General features: G+C 52.9%; 2 protein-coding genes across 4 annotated transcripts; one reads left to right on the top strand and one right to left on the bottom strand.

Moving 5' to 3' along the window:
- Positions 1 to 88: 88 nt before the first annotated feature.
- On the top strand, positions 89 to 5,618 carry NAGA (alpha-N-acetylgalactosaminidase). Its single transcript, XM_052788996.1, has 8 exons — positions 89 to 347; positions 975 to 1,149; positions 1,294 to 1,471; positions 1,719 to 1,813; positions 2,484 to 2,645; positions 3,125 to 3,322; positions 3,538 to 3,681; positions 3,953 to 5,618. The coding sequence occupies exons 1-8, from the start codon at positions 184 to 186 to the stop codon at positions 4,133 to 4,135; spliced, it is 1,299 nt and encodes a 432-aa protein (XP_052644956.1). The 5' UTR covers positions 89 to 183; the 3' UTR covers positions 4,136 to 5,618.
- Positions 5,619 to 6,311: 693 nt separating this feature from the next.
- Positions 6,312 to 16,816, bottom strand: WBP2NL (WBP2 N-terminal like). Of its 3 annotated transcripts, none has more exons than XM_052788997.1 (8): positions 16,726 to 16,816; positions 13,044 to 13,152; positions 12,445 to 12,580; positions 10,831 to 10,944; positions 9,793 to 10,011; positions 9,257 to 9,376; positions 8,804 to 8,880; positions 6,312 to 7,896 (listed from the first exon to the last, which is right to left on the bottom strand). In XM_052788997.1, exons 1-8 carry the CDS (start codon positions 16,782 to 16,784, stop codon positions 7,849 to 7,851), a joined length of 882 nt encoding a protein of 293 aa, XP_052644957.1. In that variant the 5' UTR covers positions 16,785 to 16,816; the 3' UTR covers positions 6,312 to 7,848. The 3 variants fall into 3 exon arrangements, with proteins under 3 accessions (XP_052644957.1, XP_052644958.1, XP_052644959.1); XM_052788998.1 differs by having other exon boundaries at positions 10,831 to 10,923; positions 16,726 to 16,808; XM_052788999.1 differs by lacking the exon at positions 16,726 to 16,816 and adding an exon at positions 13,353 to 14,126.
- Between the last annotated feature and the right edge of the window lie 466 nt (positions 16,817 to 17,282).

Here is a 17,282-nt window from a genome sequence, read left to right as displayed (position 1 = left end):
GTGGGGTGCAGCGGTAAGGGGCTGCGGTACCGGCGGGGCGCAGCGCGGCCGGCTGCGGCGCCGGGCCGGGCCGGAGGCGGGGGCGGGCGGTCAGGTGATGAGGGCGGCTCCGTGTGAGCGGCGCCGGGCCGGGCCGCGCCGGGCAGGGGCAGACGGGAGGCGCTCGGTGCCCCGGCGGCAGCGATGGGGACGGCGGCGCTGAGCGGGCTGGCCCTGGCCCTGGCCCTGGCTCTGCCCTCCGCGGCCCTGGAGAACGGGCTGGCGCTCACCCCCCCCATGGGCTGGCTGGCCTGGGAGAGGTTCCGCTGCAACGTGGACTGCCGGGCGGACCCCCGCAACTGCATCAGGTCAGCGGGGCGGGGAGCGGGAGGGGACCCCCCACCCCCGGGGGGGTCCCTGCCAAGGAGGGGCTCGGCGCGGCGTCTGCCCCCCCCCCCCCCGGGGCTCGGCCTCCCCCCCTCCCTGCGAGGAGGGCTTGTCCTGTGTGTTCCCCAGCCCGAGGGAACCTGCTGGGAAACGCCGGGATGGGGTCCGGGGTCCGCCCCGGGTGGGCAGAGGGGGTGATGCCAGGGCAGGAGAGGGTGGATGGTCGGGTCGGACGTCGGGCCCGGAACGGCTCTGGCACGGTCCGTGTCCCTGGGGTGAGCCCTGCGGCAGTGGGACCCCGGGGAGCACGGTCCGTGGGAGGCGGGGGGCTCAGGTGCTGGGGCCGGAGAGCCCCTGGTGCTGAAGGATGTGGGTGGGATTTGTGGGGTGTCAGGGAAATGCTTCCCCTTGGTGAGATCAATGAACGGGACACAGACGGGGTTTAAACGGGAGCCCTGGAGACCCCCCCGTATGGCACAGGCCAGCCCTGCGGTGACTGACCCTCCAGAGCCCCCAGTTAGCCCTGAAGTCCCCTTGGCTACCTCAAGTGGTGGGGATGGAGGTCGCAGGGTCTCAGCCTGCCATGTCCCTGTCCCCCTGACGTGCAGCGAGACACTCTTCTTCGAGATGGCAGACCGCCTGGTAGAGGATGGCTGGAGGGAGCTGGGCTACGAGTACATCAACATTGATGACTGCTGGTTTGCCAAGCAGCGGGATGCAATGGGACAGCTGGTTCCAGACCCCGAGAGGTTTCCCAGCGGGATTAAGGCTCTGGCTGACTACGTGAGTGCCTGCTGGGGACAGCGGGGTTCTCTGTGTACCCATGCCACCATGGTGGGAGAGCTGGGAGGGGATGGAGGAGTCTGGTCCCTGGGAGGCACCTCAGACCCCCCTCGTCCCCTCCTTGCAGCTCTCCTCTCCTCGCAGGTCCACGCCCGAGGCCTGAAGCTGGGCATTTACGGCGACCTGGGCACCTTCACCTGCGGGGGCTACCCGGGCACCACGCTGGACCGTGTGAAGCAGGACGCCCAGAGATTTGCAAAGTGGGGTGTGGACATGCTGAAGCTGGATGGGTGCTACTCGTCAGGAGAGGAGCAGGCGGAGGGTAAAGGCTCTCTGGCCGGCTGGCATTTCTCCCTCGCTGCTTCAGTTGGGGCAGCTGTCCGTCCGCGGAAATGCTTGGCCAGCTGGTTCTTCCCTTGCATCTCCTGTTGCAGCTCTTGGGCAACGAGGGGGGAGTTGGGGTGCCCTAGAGCTGGAGTAAGGCAGGAGGCCAGGCTGGCCTGGGGTGGGCTGGGACGCAGGCTGCTGCCAGCTGCCCTCTTCACCAGTTGTCATCTTCTCTCCCTAAGGCTACCCAGAAATGGCGAGGGCCTTGAATGCCACAGGCCGCCCCATCGTCTACTCCTGCAGCTGGCCAGCGTATCAGGGGGGGCTCCCCCCAAAGGTGAGGGTTGTCCCATCCAGTGGCTGTTTCCCGTGTTCCCTGTGCCCTGGGGAAACTCTTGTTGGAGCTGCAGGAACGGGGTGCTACACCCCACTTACTGCTCCACCCCTGGTAGGATGGGGCTGCATGTCCCTGCAGGGGACGTGGCCTCCCTGCCAGGCATCTGGGAACACTTGGGGTTCCCAGCATGGCTGGGTGATGGGAGCTTGAGGGAAGAAGAACCTGGGGCAGGCCCTCTCCAACCCCACTCAGCTGGTGTGGGGTTGATCCTGACAGTCTGTTCTTCTGAGACAGGTCCTGTCTGGTTTAAGTGCTTGAAATAGGATGTTCCTCCTAGTAATGTTTCTTGAGGATTGATTGCATGTATTTGTTTCGTCTTTCACCTTCTGAGTCAATCCTGAGCTGCCCTCATTCTTGCAGCTGATCATATTTCCCCCTAGCCTCTGTGGTTGTTTTGCCAGACATCTATCATACTGGGATATGCCCAGTCATAGTGGGACGTGACTGTCCTCCTTCATTACACGATGTTGCCCTTCTATGCATCCCTGTGCTTTGCAAACACCAAACATCTTCTGGATGCTGCAGCTCTCAACAGGTCTGGCTGCCGCTTCTCTCCAGGTTGCAGGCCCCATCCTTTCTCCCTCTTGCCTGACCCTCTGCTCCTCTCCAGGTGAACTACACCATCCTGGCAGAGGTCTGCAACCTGTGGCGTAACTACGATGACATCCAGGACTCCTGGGACAGCGTGCTTTCCATCCTTGACTGGTTCTCTGCAAACCAGGATGTGCTGCAGCCAGTGGCTGGTCCTGGCCACTGGAATGACCCGGACATGGTGCGGCTGGGTGGTGGGTGCACTGACCCTGGCTGGGGATGGGGATTGTCCGGGGATCCCTTTCTAGGGGCAGGGCAAAGGAAGAGCGCCAGGAGCAGGAGCCCTTTTGCTGCAGAGAGGCAAAACTCATGTTTCCACAGCTTAGCGGAGGGCAAAACCTGTGGTTGCAACAAACCCTCCACTGCTTGAGTATGCCTGTCCTGTTGTCCAGGTGTCCCTGTCCTTCCCTGCACAGCTTGAGGGGGGAAAGTGGTGAGCGAAGGGTGTTAGTGAGTGCGTTTGAATGTGTGCTGATGGCTCAGCACCTAGCAGGGGTGGGATGTCCCGGCAGTGGTAGGCTGCTCGAGGGGAGGCAAATCATGTGTGAGCTTTTCCATGCATGCTTCCCCCCAGCAAGCTGCAGCGTCACCAGGTGTGGCAAGCAGACCAGTTTCTAACCCTTTTCTGCCTCTCCTGTCTTCTCCCTCTCTCCTCTCCAGCTCATCATTGGAAACTTTGGCCTTAGCTACGAGCAGTCCCGCTCCCAAATGGCCTTGTGGACAGTGATGGCGGCTCCGCTCCTCATGTCCACGGATCTCCGCACCATCTCCCCAAGCGCCAAGGAGATCCTGCAGAACCGCCTGATGATCCAGATCAACCAGGACCCCCTGGGAATCCAGGGGCGCAGGATTGTCAAGGTTAGGGGGAAGGCGGACGTGTTTGGGAGAGCAGACAGGAGCAGCACAGGGGGTCACAATAAGGAGGGAGAGGGAGGCGATGCAGGGAAACATGAGCAGGACAGTTGTGGCAGCTGGGGACCTGCTGGCATAGCAGCCCCGCAGGGCAAGGTCAGAAGTTATGGGCCAGCGCTGGTCCCGGCTGCTCTGCCTCACCCACCCATTCCCACCCCTAGGAGAAAACCCACATTGAGGTGTTCCTGCGCCCGCTGTCCCAGGCTGCCAGCGCCCTCGTCTTCTTCAGCCGGAGGACGGATATGCCCTTCCGCTACACCACCAGCCTAGCCAAGCTCCACTTCCCCGAGGACGCCGTGTATGAGGTGAGCCCCACTGGCACACTGCATGGCGGGGCAGACCCATGGCACCTGGATCCTCCTCTTTCCAGCTTCCCCTGTTGACACCCTGTGCATTTTGGGGGGGGGCAAGGACTCCCACTCCCTGCCTCCAGGACGAAGGGGCAGCCACCCATTGGGTTGCCCTCCTGTTGCCTGCTGCTGTGCCCTGTCCTGCCATGCCATGTCAGTGACCATGGCTCAACCTCAAGATGAAACGTCTGTGGAAATCCTGGTAGCCACCATCTCTCTCTTGCAGGTCCAAGACGTGTACAGCGGGAAGATCATCAGCGGCTTAAAGACAGGAGACAGCTTCTCGGTCGTTATTAACCCCTCAGGGGTGGTGATGTGGTATCTCTATCCCACGGTGCTCCCGGCGCAGCCCTGGCGCCTTGTCAGACAGCAAGCCCCCAGCGAGGGTTTCCGCCCGGTCCTCCTGTGATGAGCCTCAGCAGATGGGAGTGTGGGTCAGTGCTGGGGTGAGCTGCGAGACCCTGGGACACGTGGCTCTTCACTGCACAAGTGCCTTTCACTGGCGTGCCCAGCAGTGCTGGGGAGTGACCATTCCTCTGGTGCCAGCTTGATGATGTTTACTCAGTCTGCATAAAGCAAGAATTCTTGTTACCCACCTCCTCAGGGTGCGCAGAGCATAATTCCTCGGTGATTGCAAAACCCTTTGAGATCGTCCTGTAGAAGATGCCATACAAGCAGAGTCCGGCCACTGTTGGAGTTTTTGTCAGCTCTGAGCACTTCACTGCTTTGAGCTGGGTACCACTGACCACTGCAGGGGATGTTTGAATAATACCTGTAGAAGGGCTTCGAATGCTTTAGTATCTTCTTAGGGTAGTGATTCCCCCCATGCATGATGATGTTAGTCTCAAGGGTCAGACCTGGTCACCTTCTTTCCTTTGCTATAATCAGCTTGGCTTAGAATAAGGGGCTGTCAATAGGGCTGCACCCTTCCCATGTACCCTCCCCAGGACCAAGAGCTCCTAGAGACATGATGGTCCAGTGCAGAGAGGCTTTGCTTGCAGGCCCGATCCTGGAGGCCAGCACTACTACAGCCTAGCATGCATGCTAGCATTGTGTTAAAACCCCTCTCGTATCAGTTTACAGAGCAGAGCAAAAACCTCCATTGGCCATGCACAACCCCAGCAACCTTGCTGTGGTACAGCACCAAAAACTGCAGAGCCGGTGTGTTGTACACGAGTGGTGTCGGGAAGATGCTGGTGCTCAGCTGAGGTCATTTTTTGAGTTGGGAGATGGTCACAGGTGCCTCTGAGCTGCAAGCTGCATCCTGTTCTTGCTCTAGCAGGAAATTCCTGCTGAAAGGGGGCTCAGGCCCTCCTCCAGCAGGCTGAAGTCTCAGGGTTTCTCAGGGAAATGTTTCTCCTTCTCCCAAGGGCAGCTACAGCCACAGCTCCATCCTAAGGAGGAGCCTGCACTAATAAACTGGACGTGAATGGCCAGACAGACTCTAAAACCCTCAACTGCTTCATCTTTGTACAGTGCACATCCTATGGAGGAGTTTTAGGCAAGACATGGCCTACCCCAACTGCCCAGACAGGGGTGCAGCATTTGTGAAGATTGCCTGTTAAGATTGCAGCCTAGGGAGACCGACACAAGATTAAGCCTCTGACTGGGGAAATACCACATTTTAGATTAGGAAAAAAAAAAAAAATCCTATGCAGATGCTGGAGGGTTCCTGGTCATCTGCCCACTCTGGTTTCTGCAGGACCAAATGGCTGATTCTGGCCACTTCCAGAAACTTTATCTGAGTGCAGCAGCAAGATACTCAAACACGATACTTGCAGTGCTAACAAGAAAGGATGAGTGCACCTCATGTCTGTATACAGGAGCTGGCTTTGTTCTTGGAGAGTGATTGAGCCAAATTAATTGAAATAAAGGGGAAGCAGGTCACAGGCTCTCTGTTTCATGTTTATTCAGTGTTGCTAGCCATAGCCACTTGGTTCATGTAGGACTACAGGCTCATTACCTCAAAACAGGAACAACTACACTAAGAAATAGAACTGGTTTCCTGTCAGAGACTGATGCAGAGTACGAAACAGCTCTCCAGTAGTTACATCATGTTCAGGAGGGCGACAGCATTCCCTGGCACAAGGGGAAACAGATTTTACAGTCCACAGTTAAGTGCCATTTTCCTTTACCATATATTTATTTTTCCCCCACTGGAAAAAAAATTGGCTAGCGAGGAGTTCATCTTAAAGACAGGCCTTCCCTCTGGCAGTAAATGTACATGGGAGAGGTGCTACGAATATAGCCATAGTGAGTAGTAGGGTGGTGACATGGCCCCTGCTAAATGCAGTGTTGTGCCTGCTCCAAGGACATGAACATGTGCCAGTTCAGGGTATCTGGGCAAAAGCAAAGGCACAAACCAGCCTTCCATTGTCCCCAGGCAGCAAGAGGACGAGCCCCACCTTCTTCTCTGCCCCCAGTTACGTGATTCCAGATCCAGCTTAGCCATGCACCAGGGAGAGAGGACTGGCCCACAGCCAACCCAAGAGACCACCACCAGCGGCTGTCATTTGTTCCAGCCTGCTGTGCAGTAGGCAAGAACGAAGGTCAGCACAACACGCACACAACAGTGAACAGGCAGCTAAAGGTATCAACACTCCTGTATTAAAGTGCAGTTCAAAAAGTTACAAACATTCCTGGTTGATTTTTTTTTTTTAAATACAGAGTTATTAGAATATATCTAACTCAGACTTAAAAGGTGTTTATACATAAGGAAATTTACTTCCCCCCCCATGCAGGGCTGCTTCAGGAATTCACACTTGCACATCATGCAAGCCTGACTTACAGGAGAGCCCTGGCACACAGGGAAGTAAGAGGGAAAACACCCCTTCCCCTTCACTGTGAAGGTAGGAAGGCTGTAGGAAGAAGTACAATCACCCCATATGTAAAGGATCACAAGGGTCTCTACCAGACTAGAGACCCTCTCTTCAGGGCAGGTTTAATGGCACTATGTCCTAAGGAAGAAGGAAAGGCTGAGGCTGAGCAGCCAGTCTCTGCAAGAGAGCTGAGCATTAGTAACATCCACACCAGACAGTGGTTCGCAGCTGAGAGAGGGCACTGCACCCCTAAGCAACCCAGCCCCAGTATTACAGCACCTACCCTCCCACACTGCTCAGGTGTGGGCATACACGCACTGGCTGTAGCGGCCCAAGGAAGAAGATGAAGGCCAGTTGTCCCCGGCGGAGCTAGCATGCAGCACAAGCTTGCTCAGCAGAGGGAGCGAGGGCTGCAGGACCTGCCTCCTGACAAGGCTAATGCCAGGTCATCTTCCTAACATAACGTATTTTGCTCCAAGGCAAGCAGCCACCTGGGCAGCACTTGACTCCATTACGCTTGAAGAACAGCTGCTTGACACAGGATCATTGCACAGATATGGGACCTGCTTCTGGGAGAGGGAAAGGAAGACTGATTCACAAGCCTGCCAGTATCAGCTCACTGCCCTGCAGCACACCTTTGTTTGCTTTTCTATTCAATGTCTACAAAGGCAGGCTGACTGCGGCCCATCCCCTTCCCTCTTGCACAGCCAAATGCTTCCATGTGTCTTAGGATGCACTTCCCAAGTTCATCACACCATGACTGTTAGTCCAGGACATGAAACACACTTCCAGCACAATACAGGATTTCCAGAGTCCCATCTCACACTGAGCTGTGCCAGAATTTAAAGATATTTAACACCTTTCTGGGGCACCCAAGGGTCTATGCAAGGAACCTCATGGCTCTCTATACCTTCCCCCTCAGATGGTGCTTCAGAAGAAGTCAAAAGTTTGGCATTCCAAGGAGTTCTACTCCAAGATCCCAGAGCCTTCATATTTCAGTTCTAGATTAGTGATGTGGTCTACTGGTGGTTTAAGAAGTCCATCTCTCTCCTCAAGCCAATGGCAGAGCAAAAGGTTAGTGCTTTGCCCCCATGATATAAAGCAAATAAGCAGGGAAGTGCTGTTGTTCCGCCTTGTATTGCTACTGACTTAATGTTTAAGGAGGGCAGGTGCTCAGCTGCCCAGCACTACATATATTGTATATATACAAGGAGACCTAGAGATATGCTAACCCGAGGGGTAGTAACAGCCAAGTTGTCTTCAGGGAGAGAGAGTGTGGGAGGCTGGTTGCAATTTCCTTCTGTTAGTTGTTCTTCTTATCCTCAGGAGGTGCATAAGGAGGTGGCTGATCCTGGAAGGAGATACAGTAGAGTCAACAACCCCACTCATTTTATTATGAACTCTTCCCAGGCGTTCCCAGGCTTGGCTTACAAGAAATGACTGCTCTTCAGTGAGCTACAGACAGAGCCAAGTGCTGTGTTTTAAGCTGTCGTTTCATCACAACATTCATCTCTAGCACTAGTTATGCTCCAGGATACATGCTGCCTCCCATAGTGTTTCTAGGGAAGGTCCCCTCAAAACCAGGTAACAAATGGTCTACTGCAAATAGACCATTTAATCTGTTTTAATTGCCATCCTCCCTTCACTTCCAGGGCTTTGTCTCTGTTGATGTTCATAGCTCTGACCCAGCAGACAGCAAGCCCCTGGGCTGAGGGCCAGCTTTGCTGCTCCATTGGTCTCCAGCCCACCCCAGAGCCACGCAAGGCAGTGAAGGGCAGAGGCGGACTGGCTGTCATGTACCAGATGTAGGCTCCAGCCTACCTACCACCTGCCACTGACTGAACAGTAAGAGACCTCCCCATCTCCATGCAGCCCAGAAAAAAATGAAAGAGAAACCCACATGCTCTCATCCTTAAGCGACCTGCTCTTCTTTAACTCTCCCCACTTCCAGGCCCAACAGAAGCAGAGCGCTCTGTGTGTTCTCTGTGCCCATGCAAATTTGTTATGCCTTTAAGAGTAAGACAAGTACCAAATGGCTGTTAATGGATGAATCTTAAGGCCCTCCTCCTTTCCTGATTGAGGATTTAACAACCCTTCTTCATGGGACCAACATCCACACCTCCCTCCGAGGAAAATGCGTACTTTCTGTACATGTTCAACATGAAGGCATGCTAGACTTTGCCAGGAAAGCAAACCGCTGCCTCTACTAGTGACAGAAGAGGGAGCAGGTACACGCAGACCACAGGCACAGCACTCACCATGGGCATGTACACATTGTGTGGGTTGGCAGGGTTGTAATATGCACTGGATGCAGCTTCCATGGCCTTATTGCCCCCTACAAAGGAAAGGAAAGAAGCCATATTACATGCCTTAGGCAGTGGCCCAAGACCCAGAGCCTTCTCCCAGCCATAGCTCTTCTGAAGAGGAAACAAATGTCCAAAGAGCCAACAGCAACTGCAGCAAGCTGGGTTTGAATTCAGAGCAGTTCAGGAAAGCTGCAAGCTGGCTAGAACTGACCACAAGCTGTGCAGCACAGAGCCAAGCAGCTCCCCCCGCGCTCTGTTACCTCAAATAATAGATCAAGATGACTTTGAGCTCCTGCAACAACAGCAGCTTCCCCACCCCATGCTGTGCCCACACCACCACCCACAGCCCAAGCCCCCAAGCACCCTTTTGCAGCTGGACCCTGGCAGCCCCCCAGTCCCACTTACCTGGCATCCCTGGGCCCATCCAGGCTGGGGGAGCTGAGGGTCCTGCAGGAGATGGCCCGGAGTAAGGGGGAGGAGGTGGCACATACATGGGGTTCGTGTTTGGAAGTGGTGGGTAAATACCTGAAAAAGATGGCACTGGATTGATGCTTTGGAACATGGCAATGGGACACAGGGGAAGAGAGCTCGCAGGCCCAGCAGCACATTAGCCCTGGACAAGAGCAGCGGTGAGGGAAGCTCTGCAGGCTTGGCAGGGATGCAGACAGCAGGGATTTGACATTTTGCTAATGCCCATCATGCCAGCAGGCAACAATTCCCTGCCAAGTAGCAGCAGCACAGTTTAGAAACCACATCTTCTCCTCCCATCCAGCTGCAACTATAGAGACACATGGGTGTGATCAACAGCATGCAACAGATTTTTGCAAGGACAAGGATCCTTGATGGAGACAAAACTACAGTAACCCTCACCATACCATTGTGATTTCTTTACAACTAACAACAAACACACCCTGCCAGTCATCATTACACAACTTCCAAACCTGGAGTCTGGGCATATGGATATCCCATGGGCTGTGGAGCAGGTCCATAGGCATTCATCGGAGGTGGTGTATAAGGATACGGTCCGTTTGGTGGTGGAGGAGCAGCATAGCCCCCTGGTGCAGGTGAATAACACCCAGGAGCAGGTGGGGCGGGTGCATACCCTCCGGGCACAGGTGTATAGCCATAGCCAGGGTTCTGGAGAGGAACGCCACTGGAAGCTAAGGAGCACATGTTTAGTAAGCCAGACATCCTTTTGTTACAACTAAACATACAGAATAAAAGGAAAATAGTCCTGTTCATGCAGCACCATCTCCCTTAATCTAAATTCACTATACAATCCTGGCACAGTACTGCGCTTGAAGAGCACTAGCATCCTCACTGCAAGCTCACAGGGTGCTGAAGGAAACCAGCTGCAAAAACACCAGCTATCAGGTACCACTCCCATCACAGAGCTCCCACTGCTGCAAGAAAAGACCATTCTAAAGCAAGTATCAGCAGGGAGGTTCTTCCTTCTTTTTAAACTTTCTTGGCAGAAAAAAGAAGTGTACATTTCTAAATGCACATTTCTTTAAAAAGAAAACTTTCTTGTCAGAAAAAACATGTACATTTTCCCCCCATTTGAAAGTTTTAAATAGAAGTCATTTTTTAAGATTTCTTTTTCCCCTTCTCCAAACATGCACGTTAACTTCCCCCATCTCACTTTGCTATTATAGAACTGAGCTGAGGGTAGGCAAGTGAAACAATTTTTCACCATCACGTATTTCAGTTTTATATCAGGAGGAATAAGGTTCTGTAGAAAAAGGTGGTGCACCTCAGAAGCACAAACTCCAGAATATTCTGATTGCACAAAGCACTAAGATGAAACAAAGAAAAAGGACTGGAAGGGAAAACAAGAGTTCCCCTGGAAAGAGGAAAAAATACATTGCTGTGGAACAGTGCATAGGGTACCCTTCTTCCCATGAAGTTCAAGAAGAGCACTATTCTCTAACTAGCTCAGCCAACCATGGGGGAACTGCAGTCTCTGAAAAATCCCTTACCATTAGACGCAGCTTTGAACATCAGCTGTCCAAACTCAATAGCTCCTCCACTGTTGAAAGTCAGTTTAAATGTCCCCTGCCCTTCCCAGCCACCTAGGAGAGAAAGAATTAGAACTGAAACAGACTATTAACCTCCTCAGTAGCAGTCAAGACAGCAAAACAGTTAATACTCCAATTATTTTTTGATTCTTTATTTCAAAACTGTTTTGAGTCCTATTGCTAGGGGAAAGAGTCATGGTGTTGCTATCAGATGTCCCCCAAAATAGTATCTCAAGAGGATGAGGAATTTATTTATTTACCCTTTAAAAGACGATCCCCACTATAGTTATGTAGAAGCAGCCTACTCTAGATAACTAGGTTGTTTTGTTCTTTCCTGAAAGGTTTAGTGGAACCTAATAACGAACACAGTGTAAAGAAAGAACACTTAATTCACTGAGGATTTTAACTGAAAGCCCTCAAATGAAGTTTTTTTGCTGACCTCAGTGGACTACAGATCAGGATCTGCAACTCAAGCTAGGATTTAAATCAAATGCAACATTTTTAATCTCTTTGACCCACGGAAGTTCAGACAGATTATAAATGCAATTTTTCAGAAATAATTTAAGAAGGCAATGATATTGCAAGATAAGTAAGAGTGCTTTGTTTTGTAAGGGCTTTTTTGGTGGGGTTTTTTGGGGGGGGCGCATTGATTTTGTGGTGTTTTTAGACAAAAGATGTCATTCAAATAAAAGATTTCATAAAATAAGGTTTATCTTCCTTGTCTAACAATGAAGTTAGTTAAAGTAGAGATAGTCTCTTGGGGACAAAGTAGAAATAAAGTACAGAAATATAATAAAACAATCCACCATGGATAAAGTCACCCCCTTGGAGATTCACCTCTTTAAAACCCCTCTCTTAGTATGATTTCAGCCCAAGAACATGGGCTGATCCACAATCCCCAGAGGACCCAGTCACTTTAAAACATTGTTACGAGCAGAAAGCAAAAGCATAAGCTCTCCAGATGCCATCAAAATGCACATAAACTAATTCCAGGGCTGAAGAGGGAAGAAATCTGAACCAGAAGCCTTGTACTTAATCCCTGCAATTCCCCATGCTTGGTCATGACCGTGGCTGTAAGTCTTACCACAGTTTCATCATCAAATTGGGAACAAAGCTGAATCAATGATACACAGCAGCATCCTAGATGCACGCAAAGGCACCCAAGTTGGTAAGTGGCTACTGACCTCCAGAAAACAGAAGTGGTTGCTCGTTCTGTCTATCAATACCAATGACTGCTGACTTGGTCACTTACCCACCCTTCCAGGTCAAAGACAGGAGAACACAAGCACAGGCAGAAACCGAGTAAACATGACATACACAGCAAGACAGAAGTTACAGCATTAAACAAAAGTCATCCTGTGGAAGTCAGTTACTAGCTTTGGGGGCAGAAAGTAACACAGAAGCAGTGCCTTAAAGTTCAAAAAACACAAGTTGCCTCAGCGTGGACATGCTAGCTATACTGGCACAGCTATGCTATCCGTCCTTGCCGTGCACATAAGCCATCTATCTGATGTTCAGCAGAAAAGGACTTGTGACACTAGGGAAGAGTTCAGTCTACAAAGCACGGGCACATACCTCCTGCCTCCGCCTGAATCTGTCCTTTGATGTAATTGGCAGAGAAAACAGGCTGCTCGATTGAGCATCCTTTCACCAAATAAAACGGCATCATGAAAGACAGCATAGGATCCTTGCCCTTTGACACAAAGATCATCTGCAAGACAGGAGGGAATGCCTCTGAATTACTTGAATTACATATAAAGGATGGTCATGGAGTTTCAGGTGTAGCAGCATTCAAAAAAAGGGTAACTTAACTCCTAGTATCAGTATGCATTGTGTTATTTCACAGCTTTAATACTGCGCGATCCCAAACAGATTTGATGGCACATGGCTCGCGCCTGAAGCATGTATGTTGCAAAATAATATACCACTTAAAACACACATGCGCATTTATAGAGTTTTATTGTTCTGCTTTTTAAGGATAAGCTATGACAGTTTTCAAAGAAAGTAATATTGACTGACACATTATATGAAAAATATTCTCTAGACAGTGATTTCCAGGACTGCACGTGCCTTTGTAGGGAACTGGGATTGTGACACAGGCACCTACTAGGTTTCTGATCTAAAGTCTACAATATCCCTTGAGAAAGACAAAGCCCTGCTGGCATCAGACTTACCCTGTAAGGAGTGAGATACAGCATCCCTTTCTTGGTGCCTTTGAAGGCTTCAGGCTTGCCCGTCACGTCACTGAAGGAGAGCTCCACATCTTTACACTGTTTGAGAACACTACAGGAGGAAATCAGACAAATTGGAGAGACAAAGTCAGGAACGGCTCTGACACACACCCCCATCACACAGGGAGTGGAATAGCACGCCAGAAACTCTAAATATTATCCCAAAAGACTCGGTTCTGATGTGGGCCCTGCCATTTTTCCTTTGAACAGAGAGGGATGATTTATGCAGAGTGGAAGAATTCATCCTCTCACCTGTGAAAACCCCTGCTTCTCCTCCACAAAGGGAAGCTTTAAATCAGCTTCTCTTTCTGTCTCCAAAACTACCAGACTGGGAATTCCTCTCTCTGCTTGAGAAAAGCCTCAGCCCAAAGGTCAGGGCACAGAAAGGGTTGAGGTGTCTGAAACCACCCCCTGGAAGCCAAGGTATCATCTCAGAGCAAGCCTCTCTCTCTGTGCCCATGCTCAAATCCAGGACTGGCCACCACACAGGAATACAGCACTGCTCTAACACCGCACCCACTGTGCAAACTGAGGAAGTTGGTTCACTAATACCCTCACTGCTGACCCTGCTTCACGTGATTTAAGTGTTTGTAATAAACAGCACCATGCTAAGGCACAAAACGAGGAGCCAGTAATGTCAGCAATAAGGTTATTATTGTTGGATATGTATGGGAACGTTAGCAAAGTTTGCTAATGACACAAAGCCAGATGAGAACTGCGAACACTGCAGGGTCAGTGGTATGGAGGTGCCTGAAAAATTACATATATTTTCAGGAAAAATGAGAGTCAGCTTGGGCAAGCATGTCACTGAATCTACAGGGCAGATCCTAAACATACTACCTAGTAAGAAAATTTGCAGAATAAACAAAAAAGCCTTGGGGGTGACAAGCTTGTGGAGTGTTACAGTGGCAGAAGAATCTGAGGCGTTTCATGGTTCAAGAACATGGAAAAAGAAAACACAAAACCCTAAGCCAACACAAGCCTGAAGAGGCCAGATCTAAAGTAATCCTTATGTATTCTGATCAGCATATTGTAGAAATCAGATCAAGTCAGGAAATTGCAAAATTATTGGGGTAAGGGAGGAATTGGCAGGGCCACCATATCAGAAAACAACCAAAAGCCCTGTAGCTTCAGGTCATGTGCTCTTTAGGGAAGAGAAAAAAGTAACAGTATAGATGTAGCTGAAAACTGCCGCTATCCAAGGAGGAAGACATTAAAAAGTCTAGCTTTAATGAGAAAAAAACAACCTGACCAAGAAATTCTACTGGGACATTACTTCATAGCTGAGCTAGATGCAGATTCTCAGACTGGCTGGGAGCAACACACTGACAAGGCAGCAGAGCTCTTTCCATTTCCAAGATGCAAAGAGGAAACACTTCTTCTAAGCTAAATAAAATCAAGTCCTTGTGGTGGGTCGACCCTGGCTGGATGCCAGGTGCCCACCAAAGCCGCTCTATCACTCCCGCCCTCAGCTGGACAGGGGAGAGAAAATATAACGAAAGGTTCGTGGGTCAAGATGAGGACAGGGAGAGATCACTCAACCAATTACCGTCATGGGCAAAACAGACTCGACTTGGAGAAAATTAACTTATTACCAATCCAGTCCGAGTAGGGTAAAGAGTAATAAAACCCAGTCTTAAAACATCTTCCCCCCACCCCTCCCTCCTTCCTGGGCACAGCTTCACTCCCAATTTTCTCCACCTCTTCCCCCGCCAGCAGCGCAGGGGGACGGGGAATGGGGGTTGGGGTCAGTTCATCACACGTTGTCTCTGCCGCTTCATCCTCCTCAGGGCAAGGACTCCTCACTCTTCCCCTGCTCTAGCGTGGGGTCCCTCCCACAGGAGACAGTCCTCCACGAACTTCTCCAGCGTGAGTCCTTCCCACAGGCTGCAGTTCTTCATGAAGTGCTCCAGCGTGGGTCCCTTCCACAGGCTGCAGTCCTTCAGGCACAGACTGCTCCAGCATGGATCCCCCGCAGGGCCACTCCTCCCCTGCTCCAGCGTGGGCTCCCCTCTCCACGGGTCCGCAGGTCCTGCCAGGAGCCTGCTCCAGCGTGGGCTTCCCGCGGGGTCACAGCCTCCTTCAGGCATTCACCTGGTCTGGCGTGGGGTCCTCCCCGGGCTGCAGGTGGGTATCTGCTCCACCGTGGACCTCCATGGGCTGCAGGGGGACTGCCTGCCTCACCATGGTCTTCCCCACGGGCTGCAGGGGAATCTCTGCTCCGGTGCCTGGAGCACCTCCTCTCCCTCCTTCTTCACTGACTTTGGGGTCTGCAGGGTTGTTTCTCTTACATGTTCTCACTCCTCTCTCCAGCTGCAGTTTCTGTGCCCGCCACAACTTTTTTCCCTTCTTAAATCTGTTATCCCAGAAGCGCTACCACTATCGCTGATAGGCTCAGCCTTGGCTGGCGGTGGGTCCGTCTTGGAGCTGGCTGGCATTGGCTCTGTTGGACATGGGGGAAGCTTCTAGCAGCTTCTCACAGAAGCCACCCCTTTAACCCCCCTGCTACCAAAACCTTGGCACACAAATCCAATACAGTCCTCGACAGCTTGGATCTTACCAGAATACTTCCTCAACCATGTCCTGTAGCAGCGTTTCACGTCAGTTTGCCTCACTGGAAAGAACTTCTACGTAGTCACTGTAATGCTTACTCCTTCCCTGCTACTCACACAAGCAAATAACACACAGCCACCACCACTGGGCGTCATGAGGCTGCTGAACTGGTTTACACCCACATACCCATCCAGGGCTGTCATGGGAGAACTGTGCACCCCCTGGAGCCGTGCTGCACCCACCTGTGACTAAGCAGCACCTCAAAGAAAGGCTTGAGGTCAAGGATAGAGAGATCTCCTTTAAACCAGCAAAAGCTCTGCACGTCAAAGGACTTCCCTGACCAAAGTATCAGCAGGCAGTTACAAACTCAACATTATTTGTAGCATATTTTTGGAGCGTATTTTTCCTATTGTTTACCAGCCCCAAAACAGCTCAGTGATCCTTTCTGGACCTCTGGTTTCTAGGATTTCTCCAGCCAAGGCCAGGGTGCCGGCAGCACCTGAACCACACCAAAGCAAAGCCCAAGCCTGTCCAGCTGGTCTGTCGATCCCCACTTGGGGCAAGGGCGGGCGTCAAGCAGCTGGCTGCACCCTCCAAAAAGGTGTGATCCTCCTGCGTCGAGGAGGGGACCAGCTCCGCTCGGGCCTCGCCGCTGACGACAAGTTTTCCTTGCTTTGAATTCGGGCGGTTAAGACTCCTACCGTAAGTGGTCTCTGCCTCTCTGACATCACTAACCAGCGGCACGACATTAAAAAACCCCAATTCCTTGTCTTTTACAGGCGCTGCCAGCTCACCCTTCAGCCGGGGCGCCGGCCGGAGCGGCACGAAGTACCACCGAGCTGCAGCAGGGAAGACAGGGCAGCTCTGTCGGCTCCAGCCAGGCCCGCTGCCCCCCCGCCTGCCCGGCCCGCTCCCCCGCAGCCGGGGAGGCCGTTAATAGCGCAGCCCCCGGGCCGGGCCGCCCGCCGCCCCCCACCGCCGGCCCCCGCCAGCCCCGTCCCAGCCCCAACTGCGAGGAGAGGGGGCGAGGAGGAACCGCAGACCCCCCCGTCCCGCAGCCGCCCGCCGGTACCTCTCGGCATTGGGGATGACGACACCACCCTCCTGCGAGTGGTTCCTGTTCAGCGCCATCTTGCCCCCGCTGGCCACGCCCCTGACCCTGTGACGTCGCTCTCTCGCCCGCCCGCGCCCCGCGACGCCCCGCCCCGCCCCTCCTCCGGCGAGGCCTCCCGGCAGGCGGTGCACGCGAGGCGGAAGTGATGTGACGGCGGTTGTCAGGTGACGCAGGGTTTAATGGCCGCCGGCGCAGGGGACGCTACAGCTGGCGGCACCGCCCCGGGCACCCCCTTCCCTCCTCCCCGTGACGGGCCGGGGGGCAGCCCCGGCGTCCGGTCCGCCGAAGGCCCGTCGGCGGCCACTGGAGAGGGCCGCGGCCCGGCCCGGCCCCTCCTTCCCCGGCCTGGCGGCGGTACCGGCTCCCTGCGGCCGGCTCCCTGCTGGGCCCGAGGCGGGCGGGGAGGCCGTCCTCCCTGGCCGCCCCCCCCCGGTCCGGCGTCTGGCTGAAGCGCGATGTTTGCCGACCTCTGTCCGCCTAACCCTCGCAGCGCCGCTTCCCGAGACCTCTGCTGG

The sequence above is a fragment of the Harpia harpyja genome, chromosome 6 (assembly GCF_026419915.1).
Source record: "Harpia harpyja isolate bHarHar1 chromosome 6, bHarHar1 primary haplotype, whole genome shotgun sequence".
NCBI classification, from domain to species: Eukaryota; Metazoa; Chordata; class Aves; order Accipitriformes; family Accipitridae; genus Harpia; species Harpia harpyja.
This window is presented reverse-complemented; position numbering and strand designations above follow the sequence as displayed.

What these genes read in the sequence shown, in the direction of transcription:
- NAGA (XM_052788996.1), top strand. Translation starts at nt 184, where the DNA reads ATGGGGACGGCGGCGCTGAGCGGGCTGGCCCTGGCCCTGGCCCTGGCT. An exon ending in ACTGGAATGACCCGGACATG is followed by an intron (nt 2,646 to 3,124) that starts GTGCGGCTGGGT and finishes TCTCCTCTCCAG; the next exon opens with CTCATCATTGGAAACTTTGG. An exon ending in AGGGGCGCAGGATTGTCAAG is followed by an intron (nt 3,323 to 3,537) that starts GTTAGGGGGAAG and finishes TCCCACCCCTAG; the next exon opens with GAGAAAACCCACATTGAGGT.
- WBP2NL (XM_052788997.1), bottom strand. Translation starts at nt 16,784, where the DNA reads ATGGCGCTGAACAGGAACCACTCGCAGGAGGGTGGTGTCGTCATCCCC. An exon ending in GTCATCCCCAATGCCGAGAG is followed by an intron (nt 13,153 to 16,725) that starts GTACCGGCGGGC and finishes TTCCTCCTGTAG; the next exon opens with TGTTCTCAAACAGTGTAAAG. An exon ending in ACAATGTGTACATGCCCATG is followed by an intron (nt 7,897 to 8,803) that starts GTGAGTGCTGTG and finishes ATCTCCTTCCAG; the next exon opens with GATCAGCCACCTCCTTATGC.